Here is a 20,583-nt window from a genome sequence, read left to right as displayed (position 1 = left end):
ACATCTTAAGCATTAGGTGATGCCATCATCATGCAATGGAAAGAGCACAGGCTGTTGAACTTAATAAACCCTGGGTGTAAATTCCCTCTCTCACTTACTAGCTGCAATACAGGTAAATTAATTCACTTTTGAGCCTCAGAATCTTCATTGGAAAAATGGATAATAAGATTAGCTTTATTGGGTTGTTGTGAGAATTAGGAGAGATAATATATATAAAGCCCCAGGCATATATAAGTGTCCTCAAATATTAGTTCTTTAATGCCGATACATTGGATGTATCCCACCATATTTCTGATTTTGCTTCAGCAAACAGACAAGGGCTGAACACGAAGTCACTACTCAATAAACATTTGCTCACTGGAAACTGCCTGTATTTAATTTTTTATGTATTATTTTACATGCACCCAGGAAGTAAACCAATCCTGTGGAGAATTTTGTATAAAATGTTATCTCTAACTTGTTTGTAAATTCTTGTATTCACATGATGACTTTTGCAAAAAATAAAAGTTTAATTTTGTACAATATTTTATATTGCTACACTTATTATCTTACATGGGTAAAAAGAGGGATAGTCTATTTCCAATGAGGAGATAGGGCAGTCTGGCACTAATAGAATAAGGGATTACTCTAAATTACACAGAACCAGTGTAATTTAATATCCACTGAAGGGTCCTTGAAGCTGGGTTTAAATTCAGATATGCTGACTCCTTGTCCAATTTTTCCCCCACTATATCAGACAATCTCTGGGAAACAAGAATATACTTGTAAAGTATATGACGGAATAATTAATTTATTAAAAGGGTACAAGTGAAACTATTTCTTTTTATGCTAGCATATAGTTGGCATACAATGTCTGTTGAATTAAAAACAGCGTGTAAGGTGCCTATTACCGTTCCAGGTTCACTGTAGCACGTACTTATTAAGAGTGAGTTAATATTTAAATTCCTCTTTTTGATAAACGTATTTTAATGGAACCATTTTCTCCTAATGAAAATTTAAGGACCAGGTTTACTATTTTTAAGACAGTTTCAAATTGGGGCCTAGCACATCATGTTTGAAAGCTGCTTCCCTCCCCTCCCCCTCTCCACCCATGTGGATTATTATACCTCCTTCTGACTGGTGCAAACCACACTTTGCCTGCCAAACTGATGGCTGAAATACCCCTGAGGACTTTCTGTAGCTCCCAGCCACAGCTCAGAAACCTAAAGCCGTTTCCACGTGAAACAACCAAACACAGTCCACTAAGCCTGAGGTCCGCTACAGTGACGGCTGCTGCATAAAAGGCGAATGAGAAGGCAGCGCCCCCTTTGCTCCCACCCCCTCCTCGTCGGCAGCATCCTATCGCTTTTCTTTGTCGTGCGGCCCGCGCCTGGGATTGGTCGGAAACAGGACCAGCGCGGGACCAGGGCGCACGGGCCGAACGCCGAGACTTGTCCGTCATGTGCGGCCGCCGGTCCACCCCGCCTCGCTGCGCGCTTGGCGAGGCTGGGGGGGGCGGGGCCCGAGAGCTGCTGCGCCTGCGTTGTGGGCGTTCTCCCGGAGCAGCAGCTGCCGCCGCCGCCGCCGCCAGCGCCGCGCCACTGCCGCCGCCGTGTTCGGGTGTAGAATTTGGAATCCCTGCGTCTCGTTAACAATGAAGCAGAGTTCGAATGTGCCGGCTTTCCTCAGCAAGCTGTGGACGCTTGTGGAGGAAACCCACACCAACGAGTTCATCACCTGGAGCCAGGTACGGGTGAGGGCACAGCGGCCTCCGAACCCCCTGACTAACCGCCTCCTCTCTCCCTCCCGTGGGGTTGTCTCTCGCGGCCTGCGACTCGATGCCTTCTGCGAGGCCCGCGGCGCGGGGTGGTGGGGTGGCGCGGGCCCCGGCGTTCAGGATCGCTAGGGACCCCTTGTATTGTTCGCGCCGGGAGCTGCGGGGGTCCCGGCCAGCGCCGCTGGCTCAGGCCGCGGTGGGGGAGGGGCGGCCCGCGGCCAGCGCCGCGGCCCGGGAGGCCCCGTAACGGACCGGCCCCGTCGGCGTTCGGAACCGGCCTGGCTGGACGAAGGCGGCCGGCTAGCCGAGGGCGAGGGAGCCACGTTACTGCACACTCATTCTCCGTCCTCCCTCCGGGTTCGCGGGTTACGAATCGCTGAGGGCACAGGCAGTCCTGGGCGCGGGGGGTTGTCTGAGAAGTCTTTACCTCAGCGACCTGATTCTCACTAAAAAAAATACACTCTGCTTTGCACCTGAATCTTTATGAGGAGAGCAGTCAGGGATATAGGCAAATGTTCAAACGCAGTAAACGCAGGTTACTGGTTATCAATAGGTTTCGAAATTTTACGTAGAATGGTACATCATTCTTGGAAATTCTGAGCCATTTGTAGAAACGGATTTTTATAATTATTTTAATAGAAGTGCTCTAATATATAGGTGTTCACTAGCTTAGAACCTAGAGTGAATCACTAAATTTCACTGGAGAGTGGTGTATGATGCCTGATTACTGGTTTGATCCCAACTCTGCCACTCAACAGAGATGACCTTAGTCAAGCTCCTTATCTTGTCTGGCCTAAGTTTCATCGTCCTTAGGATGAATGGGTTGGGTTGCCCGAGTGATCCAAGACTCTTCTAGTTCCAAATACTAAGATTCTAAGCAGAATGATTATAACATTAACATGCATTTGCGTTCAAATGCATTCTCAGGCTGTTGGAATCATTTTGTGAAGTGGGGTGGATTTTTCTTACTGTAGATGATCATCTCTTTGGGATATTCTCCTGTTTAGAGGGCTGGAGAAGAGTTAAATGAAAACTACCCTCAGGGTGCCTGGCACCTGTTAAGTGCTGAGTAAATGTTACCTCCTCTCTTTCTCCCTTTCTTTTCAATTCTTTTCCTATTGTAGGAGCTCTCAGTTTTACTTACTTTTATCTTAAGAGGGAGCACTGTATTGAGTACATGAAGTTTTTGACTACTATAACACCATATTCTTTATCATATTACTGTCATATGTTCTTTTTTAAGTACCTCTTCTAGGACTTAATTTCTGGAAGGTCAGTATCATCAGCTGGATGGTGTGTATTAAGCATTTGATGAATTCTGTACAGTTGTACAAAGAAAGGTGAAAATAAGGAAGCCAGCCACCAGCATACACTTAAAAATAAACAGATGTCTCATGCTTTTCATCAGTCAGAAGGATTAAAAGTTGACAGGGATGGATCAGCACAGTCTGCTGTTACTCAGCCTTGTATTCATATTAGAGATTGGCCTGAGAGTCTCTCCCCCACCCAAGCTGATTTTATACTTTTTTGGTTTGTATGGCCATTTAAAAATAATTTTTATTTATCCCATTATTAAGTCTAAGCCTATGTTTTACTCATTTTCTAATACATAATGGGACAGTTGAAATATAAATTCAGTGAGGGCAGAGACCGTGTCCGTGCCAAGGGCACAGTAGGTATTTAATAAATGTTTGATGAATCAATGAAATCCTTAGACTATGTAATGAAATGGTGGGAATGATGAAGATAGAATTATGCCTGAAAAAAATTTTAGAGATAATCCACTTTAGCCTCATCATTGTATAGATGAGGATTTTAAGCTTAGGTTAGATTTCTTAGCCATAATTACAAAGCTAGCCATTATTGGAGGTGGGACTCTAACATAGATTTCTGACCTCCTAGATCAGTCTTCCATCAACAGCACTTCACTTAATACAGGTTGGTACAATATTTAGTGTTATATCAAAATGTTACCCTTTTGTAAGTCAGTGAACAATTCTGGATTAATGTTTTCTAGGGCTTAGCTTGGTTGCTTAGGAAGTCTGTCTCTATTACTTTCCCACAGATTTTTCCAAAAGCGGTGTTAACAATGAAATGAAAGGTAAAACTCTAAATAAACAATGATGTTAAATGGAAAAAACAAAATAAGTTACTCTCATCTTTTAGAAGTTGCTATTTATGGTTGTTTCTGGTTTCCTTCAAAGATGTTTTGCTGAATTTCTGTTGAGGTAATTTAGCATTTATACTATCTGAGTGAAAATCATATTAAGACCTTTTAGAAGCAGCAGATGTTTTGGAAACCAGGCAATTTTTTATGCATTTTTTTTTCACTTGTGGAAAATAATTTACTCCTCTAGCTTGAGTGTAAGGTAAAGGGGGAAAAACCAACTGCAGTTTGAAAAGCTTGGTTTAATATTCCTGAGGATTTACTTTTTCTTGAAACTTGTAGTGTGACAAAAATGAAAAATGAAATAATACCCCTATTCTCATGATTAATTATAGAAATATAATATTCCGAGCAATCAAAATTATACTAAATGTGTTGATTCAAACAGAAATGTCTTTAGATCCAGAGCATCTTTAAAACATTTGTACATATTTTATTTTTTCCCATATTCTCCCCTGAAAGGTTTCTTTTTCTTTTTTGTTTTTACATTTTCTGTAACTTCAAAATTTTATATAGCTACTTTGGCTCTGGTAGGCAGTCTGTTGTCAGAATCAGGGACAGAGATAATACTGTTGGACAACCTAAAGCTGTTTTAAATGTAACTGACTCCTAACAGAAGGCACCGGTTTAACTTGGAAGCAACTGCAGAAACTTGATATTCAGGGACAAGAGGTTGTGGAAGTTGGAAGTTCTTGCCATTGATCGTGAGGAACAGCCTTTACTGTTACTGAAATCTGATAGTGTATGTTGAAGTGAAGTAGTTACAAAAACAGGAAAGAACTGGAAGTCATTGTTTTATTAGTGTTACTACCTTTGTCTCTGTTCTCAGCTTGTTTGAGAAGACCAAGAAATGATTTCCACTAAAGACCTGGGTGCCTGGGTGGCTCAGTTGGTTAAGCGTCCAACTCTTGATCTCAGTTCAGATCTTCATCTTAGGGTTGTAAGTTCAAGCCGCACATTGGGCTCTCTGCTGGGCGTGGAGTCTACTTAAAAAAAAAAAAAAGGACTCATACCTATCTGGTCCACCTTTTTATGCCCTTTGACATTTTCTATTTCTCCATGCCTCTCAAATTAGCAGAGACAAATCAGGAAATAGGAAGGACATAGAGCAAAACCAGTATTGGTCTGGTACTTCCTAGCTATTTTGGATGAATTTGAGCATCCAGAACTTGATGTTTGGGTATCATTTTGAACTTCCCAGCAACTATTGTATTATTACACTATTCTCAAGTAAAAACAAGAAAGCCACAGCTGTGGCAGAATAGGAGTAAAATCCATCGTAGATGAGCCTACAGTAAAGTTGGAAGATTCATTGATGAGTATTTTTTATTTGTATACATAAGAGAATGAGCTAGAGACTCAGAAGGAATGGTTGGTGAACATTAAGAAGTTATGGACTGTTTTTAAAAAAAAGTTACAAATTTCTATTTGGAAAAAATGTTTTAAAGTAATGGGACTGAAAGATTATTAGTAAGAATATTTTGGATGTTTTTAACTGACTACCAGTTCAAGCAGTAACAACTGTTATTATTTGGAAGCTTGCCAACCTTTACGGGTAAAACCTAAAAAGAAGCTACCCATCTCTCCCACCTCACTCAGTAATGGCTTTCTGCCCCTTGTGGAATGTGTTGGGAGAGTTCTGTATTGTATTGTTTGAGCCTCCCAGGTTTAAATGGCAATAAGGTGGAATTTTTGCATTCAGAGGTTATCTACTAATTTTAGAGTGGAGACCGAAGGAAAACCATAAGCAGAGACACAGAATACGAGCGAATGAGGGTTGTATGAGAGGGAGAGCATGTGCAGATTATGCAAGGGGCATTCATTATTTCATTTGATATAATCCAAGAGTTGAACTTTTAAAAAGATACTTTGGTCCACTGTGGCGAACAATTCATTTATTTGATCACTCACAAATATTTATCATGAATATGTTGTGACCAGACAGTGACCAGAGAGTGTCCTAGGTACTAAGAATTCATTCAGTAGTGAACAAAGTGGCTTCTTAGAACTTATATTCTAGTGGAGGACACTGATAATTAAAATGTAAGCAAACACAGATAATGTAATTTTCAGTTAGTGGTAAGTACCATAAAGGAAATAAAGCAGGGTAAAGAGAGATATCAGGGTCCAATTAGGAGACAGATGTCGCATAGTGTAAAAGAAGGAAAGAACTGTGTTTAAACATTTTAAACAGAGAAAGTTTAGTAGAATTACTATATCAGGGATTGGAGTAAAAACTCTAAAGAATATAAGATTGGCAGTTATAAAAAGAGTATGATCACATCTCACTTAATGGCAAAGAAGGCACTGGTGCCACACTGGTGGAACTTACTGGATGTTCATCCTTCAGAACTTGTGGAGAAATATACTTTCTAAGGCAGGGTTGGCAAACCGTGGCCCATGGGCCAGTCATCTGTTTTGTAAAAAAAGTTTAATTGGAACATAACCATGCGCAATCTGTTTACATATTGTTTATAACTGCTTTCTTGCTACAACAGCAGCCGTATGACTTTATGATCTGCAAGCCCAAAATATTTACTATCTAATGCCTTAAGAAAAGGTTTATCAGCCCTTGTTCTAGAGCACCCTTGACAGCTGTTCATGGGGACATGTCTTCCCAGATACACTCTGATTCGAAACCTCCAAAGGGTGAGAGAATGCTGGGGGAAGCTGTTGGCCTTGTGCTGCTGACCTTCTGTACTGCAAGAGCTAGGTGCGGAGAACCTGCATGCACTGTAGGAACCTGCCGTTGTTAAAGAACGAGGAAATAGGAAGGAGAACCCCCTTCTATTGTAATATCTTTCGAGTGTCTTCTATTGACAAAGCTTATCACCATGCCATCTAGAAAAAGATATTGAAGGGACCCAGCTCTGTATTTGCAATGAATTTGGAGCAGTAAATTGATAAACTAGCACATAAAATGACTGGGATTTTTGGTTATTTTAGGTAGAGTCATGAGGAAAGCCTCTCTGAGGAGATGATGTTTGAGCAGAGATCTGAACGATTTGAAAGGATGGGCCAGGCAAAGGGGAATGCCAAATGTAAAGGCCTTGAACGTGGCATGTTCATGTGATTGGAGAAGGCCCATGTGGTTAGAGTATCTGGAGAATGTAAGACTGAGGTCAGAGTAGGCAGGAGCAGATGGTGTAGGGACTTAGGGCTATGGTAAGGAGACTGGAAATCTAGGTAACTACTTTGTAGATTATCATAGTTTTCCACTATGGTATTGAAAATAGTGTGGCTGAGACTAGTGTATTTGCAAGTGGAGATGATGAGAAGTTGTTGGATTTGATATTTACTTTAAAGGTAAAGCAGTAGAACTTACTAATAAATTGTCTGGAGTTGCAGGAAAGTCAGAGAAGAATTAAGAATGACTCAGATTTGGCCTGAACAACAAGATAAATGATGACACCATTTGCTCAGATGGGGGAGTATTCAGAGAAATGCAGGTGGAGATTGTTTGGCTGTATTAACTTTGAGATTACAATGGACACTAGTGTTACTTGAAAATTGTTTCATTTAGCTTACATTTCATTGACCACACTTGGTCAAATGACCATGCCTAATTTCAGAGGAGGTGGGGAAGTTCAGTGCTAGGAAGGAGAACAGGAATATTTTTGAACGGCCTGAATGACCTCTACACTCCCAAGACATCCAAGTGGAAATGTTGAGCAGGATGTTTGAATATAAGACACTGGCATTCAGGGTAGAGTTTGGAGCTTATGAGTGGTAAAGCCATGGGACTGGATGAGATCATCTAGGGAGACAAATGAAGATAGAAGAAGCTGAAAGACAAGCCATTCTGATTTTTAGAGGGCATATGAAAATAAGAAAAAGCCAGCAAAGGAGATCGAGAAGAAACAGTGCAACAGGAGGAAAAACAAGGGAGTGAGGTCGTAGAAGTTAATGGAAAAAAGTGGTTCAAAAATAGAAGATGATCAGCTGTGTCAACTGCTGTTATGAATATTCTTACATACCTCTCCTGGTGTATATAAGCAGGAATTGAAGGTATATATACTTAAATTGAAGATTGGAATTGCTGGAAAATAGGGTATGAACTGTTTAGCCTGAAGGTAGTTCAGATTGTTTTCCAAAGAGATTAAATGATTTTATACTCCTGTTAGCCAAGCATGCGATTTTCCATTAATCCACATCTTCACAACTTGATATTATCATTCTTCTTAATTTTTTTACCAATCTAATAGATGTAAAGTATAATCTGAATGAGATGTTAATTTATATTTCCCTGATTAGTAATGTGTTCAAACACCTTTTCATATTTATTGGCCATATGTGTTTCCTATACTGTGAAGTATTTGGCCATTTTTCTGTTGGATGACTTGTCTTTTAATATATGTTTGAATTCCTTGTGTATTTTGTATATCCATTCTTTGGGTCTATGTATTGCTTGTGTCTTCCCCCAGTTTGAGACTTATCTTTTCCTTTTGATGAGTACAAGTTTTTAATTTTAGTATAATATATTCTTCTTTTTTGTTCCTTCAGGATGTTTTTTCTTACCTCTTCCTCAGGGAGAGAAAAATACTTTGACATTTCTCTTCTTTTTTTCTGAAAGTTTTAAAAGTTTGCATTTTATGTGTAAGTCTAATTCACCTGGAATTGATTTTCGTGTGTGGTGTGAGGAATCCAGTTTCATTGTTTTCCGTGTAAATATTCGGTTGTCCTAGCTCCTTCATTGAATGCTTCCTTCTTTCTGTGGTGATGTGTATTGCTCGCTCTGTCTTATAGCAAAATTACAGGTAGATATTGTGATTTTTGTTTCTAGGTTCTCTATTCCATCCCCTTGAACAGGGTTTTTTTTGCCCTTATCACATGTCTTAATTACTGTAGCTTTATAGTGTCTTGCTTTTGGGAGGGCAGCTTATCCTTCAGAAATACCTTGATTGTTGTTGGTCTTTCCTCTCCTGTATATGTTTTAAAATCAAGTTCCATTAAATAAAACTTATTGGGATTTTAATTGGAATTGCATTGAAACTATAAATCAAATTAGGGAAAATGGACGTCTTTATGATATTGAATATTCCCATAAACAAGACATGTTTTTAAATTCATTTTGTTTAATAAGGTTTTATATTTTTTGCACATGTTTGTTAGATTTTCTTCTTAGGTATCTTAAGATGTTTAAGTAGTGTCCGTTAGTTAAAATTACATTTCTGGCTGTTGCTGGTAGTTAGAAATACAAATAACATTTGTATGTTGATAATAAACTAGTGAGCCAATCATTTTACTGATTTGGGGTCTCTAAGTGTACATCCATGCATTTGTGAATGATAGTTTTGTTCTTTCAGAACTTTCTTTCCCTCCCTCCCTTTCTTTCTTTCTTTCTTTCTTTCTTTCTTTCTTTCTTTCTTTCTTTCTTTCTCTCTCTCTCTCTCTCTCTCTCTCTCTCTTTCTTTCTTTCTTTCTTTCTCAGTGGCTAAGACCTGGTATCAAATAGAAGTAGTGATCATGGAATCCCTTTTTCTTATTTTTAAAAGAAATGTTTTTCATATTTCCCTCTTAAGTTATTAGCTGTTAAAATTGACAGTTTTTTAATTTGTTTTTCTTGTTGATGTCATAGTTAGAGGGGAGAGGGGCATGTCAGGAGGGAACATACAGAAAAAAAGTTGACTTTGGCGAGTAGGAAGATGGATTTGAAATAGACAATAGGTTGAGAACATAGTGAATTAAAGAATATTGTGTAAAAATGTTAACAATTGGAAACTTTAAGTGTGAAATTTGAGGTGGTCGGGCCAGAGATGTAGATGCGATAGTAGATAATAAATCATCATACTTAATAAAGTCAGTAGTTAGATACACTGGTGTGGATGAGATTGCCTAAGGAAGGAGTGTAAAGGTGTCATGATCAAGGATAGCAATCTAAAAAACACTACCTCTTAATAGGTGAATACAATTGAAAGAAGATATGGGATAGGAGATCCAATAGTATATAGTTTCAGATCCAAAAGAGTAGAGGAGGGGATTGTCAGTAGTGCCAAATGAAATGCCACAGAGAGGTGTGGGAAGATAGGACTGAAAAGAAGGCATTGAATTTGGCATTTGACATTTTAGAGAAAAATGGTTTGAGTAGATGAGGGAGAATGAAACCAGTTTTGAGCAAGAATATGTAGATGGTACTAAATTAGAGAAAATATTTGTTAAATTTTGCAGTGAAGGACAAGACAAATGGGGTGGGTAGATTGGGAGGGAAGTAAGGTAGAGGGAAAGTTAATTTTAAGATAGCAAAAAAACCCATGCATTTTTAATTTTAATAGTTATTACCTAATAACCAACTCTGATTATCATCAAACTTTTAAAATTTTGCCAGTCTAATAAGTGAAAATCACTATTTGTTTTGCTCTACATTCAATTATAATGAGATTGGGCCTCTTCTAAATTTTACATTGGGTTTTTCATCTTACTGATTTGTTAGAAATTTTTAATCAATGCAGTTAACTGTCATAGATATTTAAAATATTTTGTTAATTAACTTTATTGAATTTTAATAATAACTCTGTTATGAGTTAGGTTTAGTTTCAGAAACAAGTAATAGAATTCCAAACAGTAGGGGCACCTGGGTGGCTCAGGTCATGATCCAGGGACCCTGGAATTGAGCCCTGCATCTGGCTCCCTGCTCAGCGGGGAGCCTGCTTCTCCCTCAGCCTGCTGCTTGCTCCCCCTGCTTGTTCTCTCTTTCTCTCTCTCTCTGTCGAATAAATAAATAAAATCTTAAAAAGAAAGAAGAAATCCAAACAATAGTTTAAACAGAATAAAAATGGGTTTTAAGTCTGAAGATACCTTCTGGTCTTTTCAGCCATACTTAGTTTCTCCACTTCGGTGGTTGTTGAAGCTCTAGTCTTTAGCATCAGGGATGTGGGACATAGGGTTTGACACTTTCGATCTTTCCCCTTTTAGAAGCTTTTCTGGAAGCCCTACTCAGTCTGTTTTATTTATATCTGAATTGCCAGGTGTGTATTTGGCTGCTTCTGTTTGTTAGGGGGACTGAGAAGTGTAGTTGCAGCATCAAACAAAATTATTCTGTTAGTAAGAAAGCTTTTGCAAATGGATCTCTCTTTTTAAGGCTAAATGATGTTTCATTGTGTGTATGTATCACAGTTTCTTTATCCATTCTTCCATTCAGGAACACTTAGGTTTTCATATCTTGGCTATTGTGAATAATGCTGCAATGAACATGGGAGCACAGGTAACTTTGTGAGATACTGTTTTTATTTCCTTTGGGTGTATACCCAAGAAAGGGATAGCTGGATCATGTGATAGTTCTTTTTTTTTTTTTCTTTTTTTTGAGGAAACTTCATGCTGTTTTCCGTAATGGCTATACTGATTTACATTACCACACAGTATATGAAAGTTCCCTTTTCCCCACATCCTCGCCAACACTTGTTATCTTTTATTTTTTTAATTATTGCCATCCTAACAGATAATGAAGTGGTACCTCGTTGTCGGTTTGATTTGCATTTCCCTGATGATTAGTGATGTTGAGCACCTTTTCATACACCTGTTGGCCATTTCTGTATCTTTGGAAAAATGTCTATTTGGGTTCTTTTTTAATCGGTGTCTTTTTTTTTTTTTTTGGCTGTTGAGTTATATGTGTTCCTTACAAATTTGGGTTATTAATCCCTTATCAGATATATTGCTTGCCAATACTCTTATTCTGTTAGGTTTTCTTTTTATTTTGTTTTCTTTGCTCTGCAGAAGCTGTTTAGCTTGATGGAGATGGTGTGTTAATTAGCTTTACTATAGTAGTCCTTTATGTATATAAATATATTAAATCATGTTATACACCTTAAAAATATATAATTTTAGTTTTAAAATAACAAAAATAAAAAAAGTAAATAGAGGAATTTGGAAATAGGGTAGGCAGCTAGCAGTTTCCATGAGTAAAATATAAATTTTTACCAGTATGACTACTAGGTTTACATCATACTTCCAAAAGCTTGGTTGTATAGAGTGATTGAGCAGTGAGTTAGCATTGAGCTTTTGCTTTTTGCTTTTCCAGGTGGAGAGTTCATGAACTAATCTTTTTTCTCCTGATTTTCCCCTTGATTTGAATGTTACCTGTACTTAAACCTGTTAAATTCTCAAATAGATTTGCTGCTGCTTCTGTTCTCTCTAATCTGTCCATTTATTTATTTTTTACTATCTCTTCTTTAGTATCAAACTCTTGTAAACACTATAATTCTATCCCTATAATTCTGTAATTATATCACTTTTATAGGATAGGGTTAACATCTCTCTCTTCATTGTTTTTAGCATTTTCTTGCCTATTGTTACATAATTATTTCACAAGTGAACTTTAGTACCTAACATTTGGTTGTGTTAACATCTCTTCACCTCCAAAATTTTTTTTTAAATTGAGAATTTATTACAAATCTATTGGTTAATTAGAATTTGACAGCTTTACAATATGTATTTATCTCTCTATAGTTTAATATTCTCTTAAATGTCCTGTATATTTTTAAGATTTATCTTTAGATATGTGACATTTTTCTATTATTGGAATCTTTTATTCTGCTTTAGTTTTAAATTGTTATGGTAAAATATACCTAACATAAAATTAACCATTTTACCCATTTTTAAATATATGGTTCAGGGGCGTTAGGTACATTTATATTATTATGAAGCCATCACTACCATCTCTTTCCAGAATATTTTTCAACTTTCCATACTGAAACCTCATACTCATTAGACAATAGCTTCCAAGTTCTCCTTCCTCCTAGCCCCTAATGACCATTCTGTTTCTGTCTCTGTGAATTAGACTATTCAGGATATCTCATATAAGTAGAATAGTACAGTATTTGTCCTTTTGTGGCTAGTTTATTTCACTTAGTATAGTGTCTTTAAAGTTCATCCGTGTGGCAGCACCTGTCAGAATTTCCTTCCTTTTTATATACCAAATTCTGTTTATCCAGTCATCTGTCAGTGGACATTTGGGTTGCTTCCACTTTTTGACTATTGCAAATAATGGTGCTATGAACATGGGTATACAAATAGCTTTTTGAGTACCTGCCCAGTTCTCTGGGAATATATATAGAAGTAGAATTGCAGGATTATATAGTTTTTGTGTTTAGTTTTTTGAGGAACCACCATATTGTTTCCCATATTGTTTCCCATGCACTATTTTACATTTCCGCCAGCGATGCTAAGGGTTCTAATTTCTCCACATCTTCCAACACTTATTTTCAATTTATTTGGTATTTTTAAAAATAATTGTCATCCTAATGGGTATGAAGTGGTGATTGTGGTTTTGGTTTTCATTTCCCTAATGATTAGTGATGTTAGGCCTCTTTGCATGCATTTATTAGCCATTTGTATATGTTCTTTGGAAAAATGTTTGCTCTAGTCCTTTGCCCGTTTCTTATTGTGTGGGGGGGTTTGTTGTTGTTGAGTTGTAGAAGTTCTTTATTATGTATATTAACCCCTTATCAGGTAAACAATTTGTAAATATTTTCTCTGATTCTGTGGGTTGCCTTTTCACTCTATTGATAGTGTTCTATGCACAAAAGTTTTTAAATTTGAGGTAGATTCATGGGTCTGTTTTTGCTTTTGTTGACTGTGCTTTTGATGTTAACCAGGAAATCATTGCCAAATCCAGTGTCATGAAACTTTTCCTCCTTATGTTTTCTTCTACTACTTCTATAGTTTTAGCATTTACTTTTAGGTTTTTGATCCATTTTGAGTTAATTTTTGTATATGGTGTAAGATAAATTTTGTTCTTTTGCACATGAGTATCCAGTTTTCCCAGCATTGTTTGTTGAAAACTCTCCTTTCCCCTTTGAATGGTCTTGGTACTCTTGTGAAAAATCTTTGGACCTTATATGTAAGGATGTATTCGGCAGTTCTTTATTCTGTTCCATTGTTCTGTTTCTCTGTGTTTATGCCAGTACCGTGCTATTTTGATACTGTATTATAGTAAATTTCAAATTATTTTTTTTGTATCAACTTTAAATATTAATTATTAACCTGATATTTTACTGAATTTTTAACAGTTTTTCAGTTGATTATGCAGAGATATGTCTGTTGCAAATAATGATAAAATATGACTTCCTCCTATTTTGTCAAGTTTTGTCTAATTGCATTGACTTTAAAACAGTGTTAAATAATTATGTTGCTTACTTACAGCATTTCTTTTCTTGCTTCTGATTTAATGGAAATCCTAATATTTCACCATAGTGCATGAGGCAGCTTTTGGTTTTAGACATACTCCTAAACTTCTGAGGTTGACATCATAAAGCTTAATTACAGTTTGGCACTTAATTACAGTTTGTTTCTTGTTGCTGTTAATGGTAATAAAATGTGGATCTAAAGTATCATGGAAAGACTGCCCAGTTTTGGGGTTCATATTGTATCACCTAAGAGGACTTCAGCTAATTGACTTTTTCTCTCTTTTTTCAGAATGGCCAGAGTTTTCTGGTTTTGGATGAACAAAGATTTGCAAAAGAAATTCTTCCCAAATATTTCAAGCACAATAATATGGCAAGCTTTGTGAGGCAACTGAATATGTGTGAGTACGGGCAGTAGTTTATTTGGAATACTGTCATCAGCCCCTGATTAAACCATTTTTTCCTATTAGGTTGATAAAGGAAAGGGGAATCTTTTACTTTTATTAATTCTAGTAATCTAATTTCTTTTTTTAAGTCCTCTAAATTTTTGATCTTCTTCAGATGGTTTCCGTAAGGTTGTGCATATTGACTCCGGAATTGTAAAGCAGGAACGAGATGGTCCTGTTGAATTTCAGCATCCTTACTTCAAACAAGGCCAAGATGACTTGTTGGAGAACATTAAAAGGAAGGTGAGCTATTGTTAATGTGATTTATTTAAGGCATTACCATATAGCATACTTGGTCAACACAATATTTTACCTGTTGAAATTAAGAATGTACAGAAATACACAGGTAATCCTTGTTGGGATGACTTAGATTAATAAAGCTTTAATTATTTCTTTCTATTTTATATTTTTTCTCTGCAGTCAACTGTTCTGAGGGGTCTGTCTTCAAATACCTTCTAGAGGGAAGAAAAATATTTACATTCTGACTGAGAGTGAGGAATCATCCATATTGGGATGGCTCACTCCTATTAATTTAGCTTTAAAAAAATGTAAGCTCCTGGTAGAATGTCTACTCCCTGGAGGGCTTTTTTTGAAGTTCACTGCTGAGTATCTGATGCTGAGAATAAGTCCCTTGCGCATAGTAAGGCATGTAATAATACATTTTTTAATGAATGGTATCTTTTGCTAAAATATAATATTTTTACTAAATCCACAAAAGAGGGGGGATAAAAGAGTAATGGACCATGAAAGAAAATGGCCTAGTGCACAGCTGTTACTGCATAAATTTAATTAAAAGTGGAATGTGATAATAAAGAGGCTTGGGGAAATTACAGTGAGTTTGGTGAAAGGGAATGAAAAAAAAGTCCCTAAGTTGTTCCTGCTCGTGGAAACTTCTCCATGTTTAAAAAAAAAAAAAAAAAGATGATTTCTTATCCTCTGTCTTTGAGCTATGAAGTTTATTCTTTTTATAGAATCCTATCCTGGGCTTTTTGGAACGAAATCTAAGTTCCTGAATGGGCTACAAAACACACTTATAATAGGGAAACTTTGAATTTACAAACATGGTGTTTAGTATTTTATTTTCTAAATTTGCTTTCAAAAGGTTTCATCTTCAAAACCAGAAGAAAATAAGATTCGTCAGGAAGATTTAACAAAAATTATAAGTAGTGCTCAGAAGGTTCAAATAAAACAAGAAACTATTGAGTCCAGGCTTTCTGAATTAAAAAGGTAAAGTATTATTTCCAAATATAATCTTGGGGTGCCTGGGTGGCTCAGTCATTGAGCGTCTGCCTTCAGCTCAGGGCGTGATCCCAGAGTTCTGGGATCGAGCCCCACATCAGGCTCCTCAGCTGGGAGCCTGCTTCTTCCTCTCCCACTCCCCCTGCTTGTGTTCCCTCTCTTGCTGGCTGTCTCTCTCTGTGTCAGATAAATAAATAAAATCTTTAAAAAAAATAAAAATAAAAAGGTAAAGTATTATTTCCAAATATAATCTTAATATAGGGGTTAGTATGTGTGTGTTGGGGGTTGGAGGTTAGTGCTTTAAGTACTTAGATCACATTGTTGAAGCCAAGATAAAGGTCATTTTTTGTAAGTATTGGTTCCCTTTAGTTTTCATTTGTAGCCCTTGACTTTACCTCAATATCATATTTTCTTGACAGTGTTCAAAAGAATTTATAAATCTGGGCAATTAAAACAATTTGATGCACGAGTCTCACTGATGAAACAATAGATCTTTAAATCCATGTAGGAAATATGATTCTACTTAGGTTAGCTTTAATTAGGATATTCACACACATGAGGGCACACAAGCGGTAGAAAAACACTACATATGTTACTCGTATCTTCTTTTATGGTGTTTTCATAAAACTTTTCTATTGTGGCTTCATAGGAAAAATAGGCCACAAAAAATAGGGAAAAAGGATGCAAGAGACTTTCCCTACTTGGTATTTATCTTACCTAGACATGGTAAAGTGTTATTCAAAACTTTTTATCTACAGAAACATGCCTTTGCTTTATTGGAATTCTTGCCCCATTACTTGCCACAGTAAAAACTTGTATATAGAGTAGATGTGTACTTCTCTTAGTAAGTAGTTGGGATTTTCTCTTATCCTAATAGGGTCCAAAGTCTTGAGAGTACTTATTTTATGTATTCTCTCTTCCATTTCAAATGTGGGACATTAGTTTAGCTGTCTTAAGTGTCTTCATTAAAAGAGTAACCTTGAACTTTGATTCCCTTTTTGAATAAGGCTTAATTTTAAGCTGCCCCATTTTGCATATTTAATCACTTATGCCAGTTTATTGTAATATCTTGTGTCTCCTGAGGTGCCCTTGACCCAACTCCTTGAATCTCAGGTTTAGCCCTTAAGGAATGGGATCCCAAATTCATCCTGTAAGTTTTAGAGGTAACTATTCTACTTATGTTTAGGAGGCAGATGATAATATCTTTAAATATCTGAGTCAGAGAAAATACCCTAGTTATTCAGTAAGTTTTAAAGTTTTATTTTCAATATCTTCTATATGTAAGATATAGAAATCGTTTTATAAGAGTTTGTCTTGAGGAACATGGATATTATGGAAATTAAGAGCAAAAATTAAAGTATTTAATAGGTGAATTATCTTTCATGCCTTCTCAGTGTTACCATTGCTGCTAACATTTAATAACAGTGCAGTTTCAATAAAAATTAATGAAGGAAAGGAAACTGTTACTACTAGGCAAGTTATTGGTTTGTCATATATTTAGACATGCTTTAGAAAAACTTTCTTTAGTGTTTTCGTATGTTTGAAACAGATCTTAAGATAGTTTTAGGACTGATCGACTTTTAGATCGACTTCAACACTTACTACAAATCATCCATGTGATCTTAGGCAAGTCCTCTCAATTCTTGGGTCTCAGTGTCCTCCTCTATAAAATAGAGTTAATAATTCCTTTCTTGACTGAAATTATAGAACTTTAAGAAATACACATAAAATGCTTAGCATAATCCCTGGAGCATAGGTAGTGCTGGGTAAATGTCACTTCCTTTAAGAAGTCTTTTCTAAGCACAAGTCCTGAGTTCACTTGGTAGCCATAGTTGAAAGGTTAGTTCATTTTTTAAACAAGAAGTAATGAACCATATTGTCAGAGAAGTAAATTGCCTGCTACTATATGGATGTAGGCATGATTCTTAAATTTTTGTGTTTCTATTGCCATGATTAGAAAGTACTATAGTTATAAAGGGATGATTCTGGAGTTGTGTCAAGATAGTTGCCATTTTATGTAATTGAACCAGTTTTTCCAGTTTTATGCACATATATAGCAAAGTTCACTGGTATTCTTAATTAAATATACTGAAGTCTGGCTTTCTGACTAAATTTTGTTTTGTTTTGTTTTTTAATAAATGGTAACGTAGTGAGAATGAGTCCCTTTGGAAGGAGGTGTCAGAATTACGAGCAAAACATGCACAACAGCAGCAAGTTATTCGAAAGGTAAGCTTTTTCCCCCATGACCATAATCTGCCTTTGTTTAATTTGTGTACCATTTGTGACCCAAAAAAGTCTCTATTGAATAGTGATTGATCTTAGCTTCTTATATATTGGGTTCACATATAGTAGTGAAACTATGAAATCAAACAAATTAGGTCAACCATTATATTTTCTTTTTAATAAGAGACATTTCTCATTAGCTCAATATGATAATTCCATACTCTCAGCTTAAGTCTCATTAGCTTTTAGTACGTGACCTTTAGCCTGATACAACAACTTTAAAGGTACTTTATTTTTAGGAACATAATATACTTACAAATTTCTTTGCATTTTTTACTATGAATGACAGCCTTACTATGTGGGTTTGTTGTTATTGTTTTTATTATTTTTTTACTTGAAAAGGCATAGATACGGTCTTGGAAGACAAATGACTAAAATGTTCAAATCAGTTGACCAAATTATGAGTTCAAAAAGATTAGTTATCGGGCGCCTGGGTGGCACAGCGGTTAGGCGTCTGCCTTCGGCTCAGGGCGTGATCCCGGCATTATGGGATCGAGCCCCAGATCAGGCTCCTCCGCTATGAGCCTGCTTCTTCCTCTCCCACTCCCCCTGTTTGTGTTCCCTCTCTCAGTGGCTGTCTCTATCTCTATCGAATAAATAAATAAAATCTTTAAAAAAAAAAGGATTAGTTATCAATGTATGCTATTATTAGTCTCTGTGGAAAAGTAGTTAAAGTACTGTGTTGTAAAATAAATTCTAGATTTTAGTATCTGAGCTGAGAATTACTGGGGGAACTGAAAATCTCTTGGTTGCGTTGTGTCCTTGTGATTTAGTCTTTTCATATCAGCTTTCGTATGTTAATAAGACTTGAAACATAAATGTAATTAAGGCAGCTATTTTTTGCTCATGAGTAAACTAGACTCTTAAGTTTAAGCAACAGGTTTTTTGGGGGGGAGGAAGGGTGGGAGTACTTCAGCTGGTTTGTGCTGAGATGCCTTTAGCTAAAAATAGGGTTATGACTGACAGGATCTGGGTCTAGTGGAACAAGCTTAGAACAGAGATGAATGGTTACAGCCTTTGGCTTGTAGTCAAAATAGATAAACTGTTTTTTTTTCAAATCAGTATGCAAGTGAAGGTTGAATGTAAAATTCAGTTCTAAGTGTTTAGTCCAAGTGCATATATTTTCAAAACTTCCAGAGCTGATTCCAGCATGCAACCCTGTTAAGAATACCTGATTTAAAATGATAGTTGTATCTTAACCTGTACTTTATTTTTAAAAAAATCTCTTAATCTTTTCCAGAAAACAGTGTTTTATAGTTAAATATTGGCTTATAATACTATGTACTTTTTTCCCTAAAACCAAAGAAAGTTGGTAAAATACTTACATAACACTTTAGTTTTTCATGAACGCTAATATTCTGTCTGTTCAAATTTGAGTTTGAATATATGTGGTTTGGTGGAGCTAGGGAGTTTTCATAATGCATAGTGATAGCTGATAATCTTTTGTCTATTCCTGGAATTGCTTCATACGTCTGCCATTTACTCCTTGGCCATGGGTTAGTTGGAATAGTGTATGTGAGTTACCTGGTATAGGTACTTGTTACAGGATAAGATAATAGTAGCTGTTATAGAACTTGTCGGGTCCCGAAGTTAGATGCTGTAAATGTTAGATGCCTTATCTTCTCCTTCAGGAAACAAGCTTTGTACAGCGTGATGCAGAATTGTCATAAGAGAACTAATATGTAGAACAAATTTCAGGAGAAATTTAGCCAGTGCTTCATGTTCTTATAAATTCAACCACTAATGTTTTTAGAATTTTTCTATAACATTTATAAATTAACAAAAGTAACTGAAGCCAAATTATTTTTTTAGATACTTTTAAGCTTAAATTTGTCTTTCCATCAGCCATCAGTCAGCATTTTCTTTTGAATAAACAATTTAATGGCTAATTTCCTTTTCATGACTCTAATGCTGTTTAACTTTTCTGTAGAGAGTCTAAATAGTCCTCCAGTCACTTTTGGCCTTCATTTATAGCCTCTCACTGATATACTGCTTTTCATAGTTCATCATATGATCCTCTCCTTTTTAGCTCCTTTAGGAAGATGACAATAAATGTCAAGGTATACCCTAAGCCAGTGATTCTCACATTCACATCAGTATCACCTGGAGGACTTCCTAAACATACATTGCTGGACCCTGTCCTCAGAATTTCAGATTCAGCAAATCTGGAGTGGGATTGAGAATTTGTGTGTCTAATAGGTTCCTGGGCTAATACTAGTGGTCCATGGACCACACTTTAAGAAAAACCGTTATAAAATATGGAGGATCGTTTGCATGTCTTGATCTGTTTAGTAGTTTTTTCCTTTTAAATTTAATCTAGCTCTGGGGGCGCCTGGGTGGCACAGAGGTTAAGCGCCTGCCTTCGGCTCAGGGCGTGATCCCGGCGTTGTGGGATCGAGCCCCACATCAGGCTCTTCAGCTATGAGCCTGCTTTTTCCTCTCCCGCTCCCCCTGCTTGTGTTCCCTCTCTCGCTGGCTGTCTCTATCTCTGTCAAATAAATAAATAAAATCTTTAAAAAAAAAATTTAATCTAGCTCTGAAGATTAAACCACCTTCTCTTGATTGGCAGTATGG

At 36.7% G+C, this 20,583-nt stretch overlaps 1 protein-coding gene across 3 annotated transcripts in view; it reads left to right on the top strand.

Moving 5' to 3' along the window:
- Positions 1-1,493: 1,493 nt before the first annotated feature.
- HSF2 (heat shock transcription factor 2) overlaps positions 1,494-20,583 on the top strand; it is a 35,698-nt gene continuing 16,608 nt past the window's right edge. Inside the window, exons 1-5 of one of the 3 annotated variants that reach the window (XM_026504722.4) lie at positions 1,494-1,726; positions 14,334-14,442; positions 14,603-14,730; positions 15,590-15,714; positions 17,877-17,952. In XM_026504722.4, coding sequence (XP_026360507.1) covers positions 1,634-1,726; positions 14,334-14,442; positions 14,603-14,730; positions 15,590-15,714; positions 17,877-17,952 — 531 coding nt within the window. In that variant the 5' untranslated portion in view covers positions 1,494-1,633. The remainder of the gene's footprint in view (positions 1,727-14,333; positions 14,443-14,602; positions 14,731-15,589; positions 15,715-17,876; positions 17,953-20,583) is intronic. The other 2 variants (XM_026504721.4, XM_026504723.4) reach the window with 2 other exon arrangements.

The sequence above is a fragment of the Ursus arctos genome, unplaced genomic scaffold (assembly GCF_023065955.2).
Source record: "Ursus arctos isolate Adak ecotype North America unplaced genomic scaffold, UrsArc2.0 scaffold_13, whole genome shotgun sequence".
In the NCBI taxonomy this organism is placed as follows: Eukaryota; Metazoa; Chordata; class Mammalia; order Carnivora; family Ursidae; genus Ursus; species Ursus arctos.
Note: the sequence above shows the minus strand (reverse complement) of the source record. Positions and strands in the feature narration are given on the sequence as shown.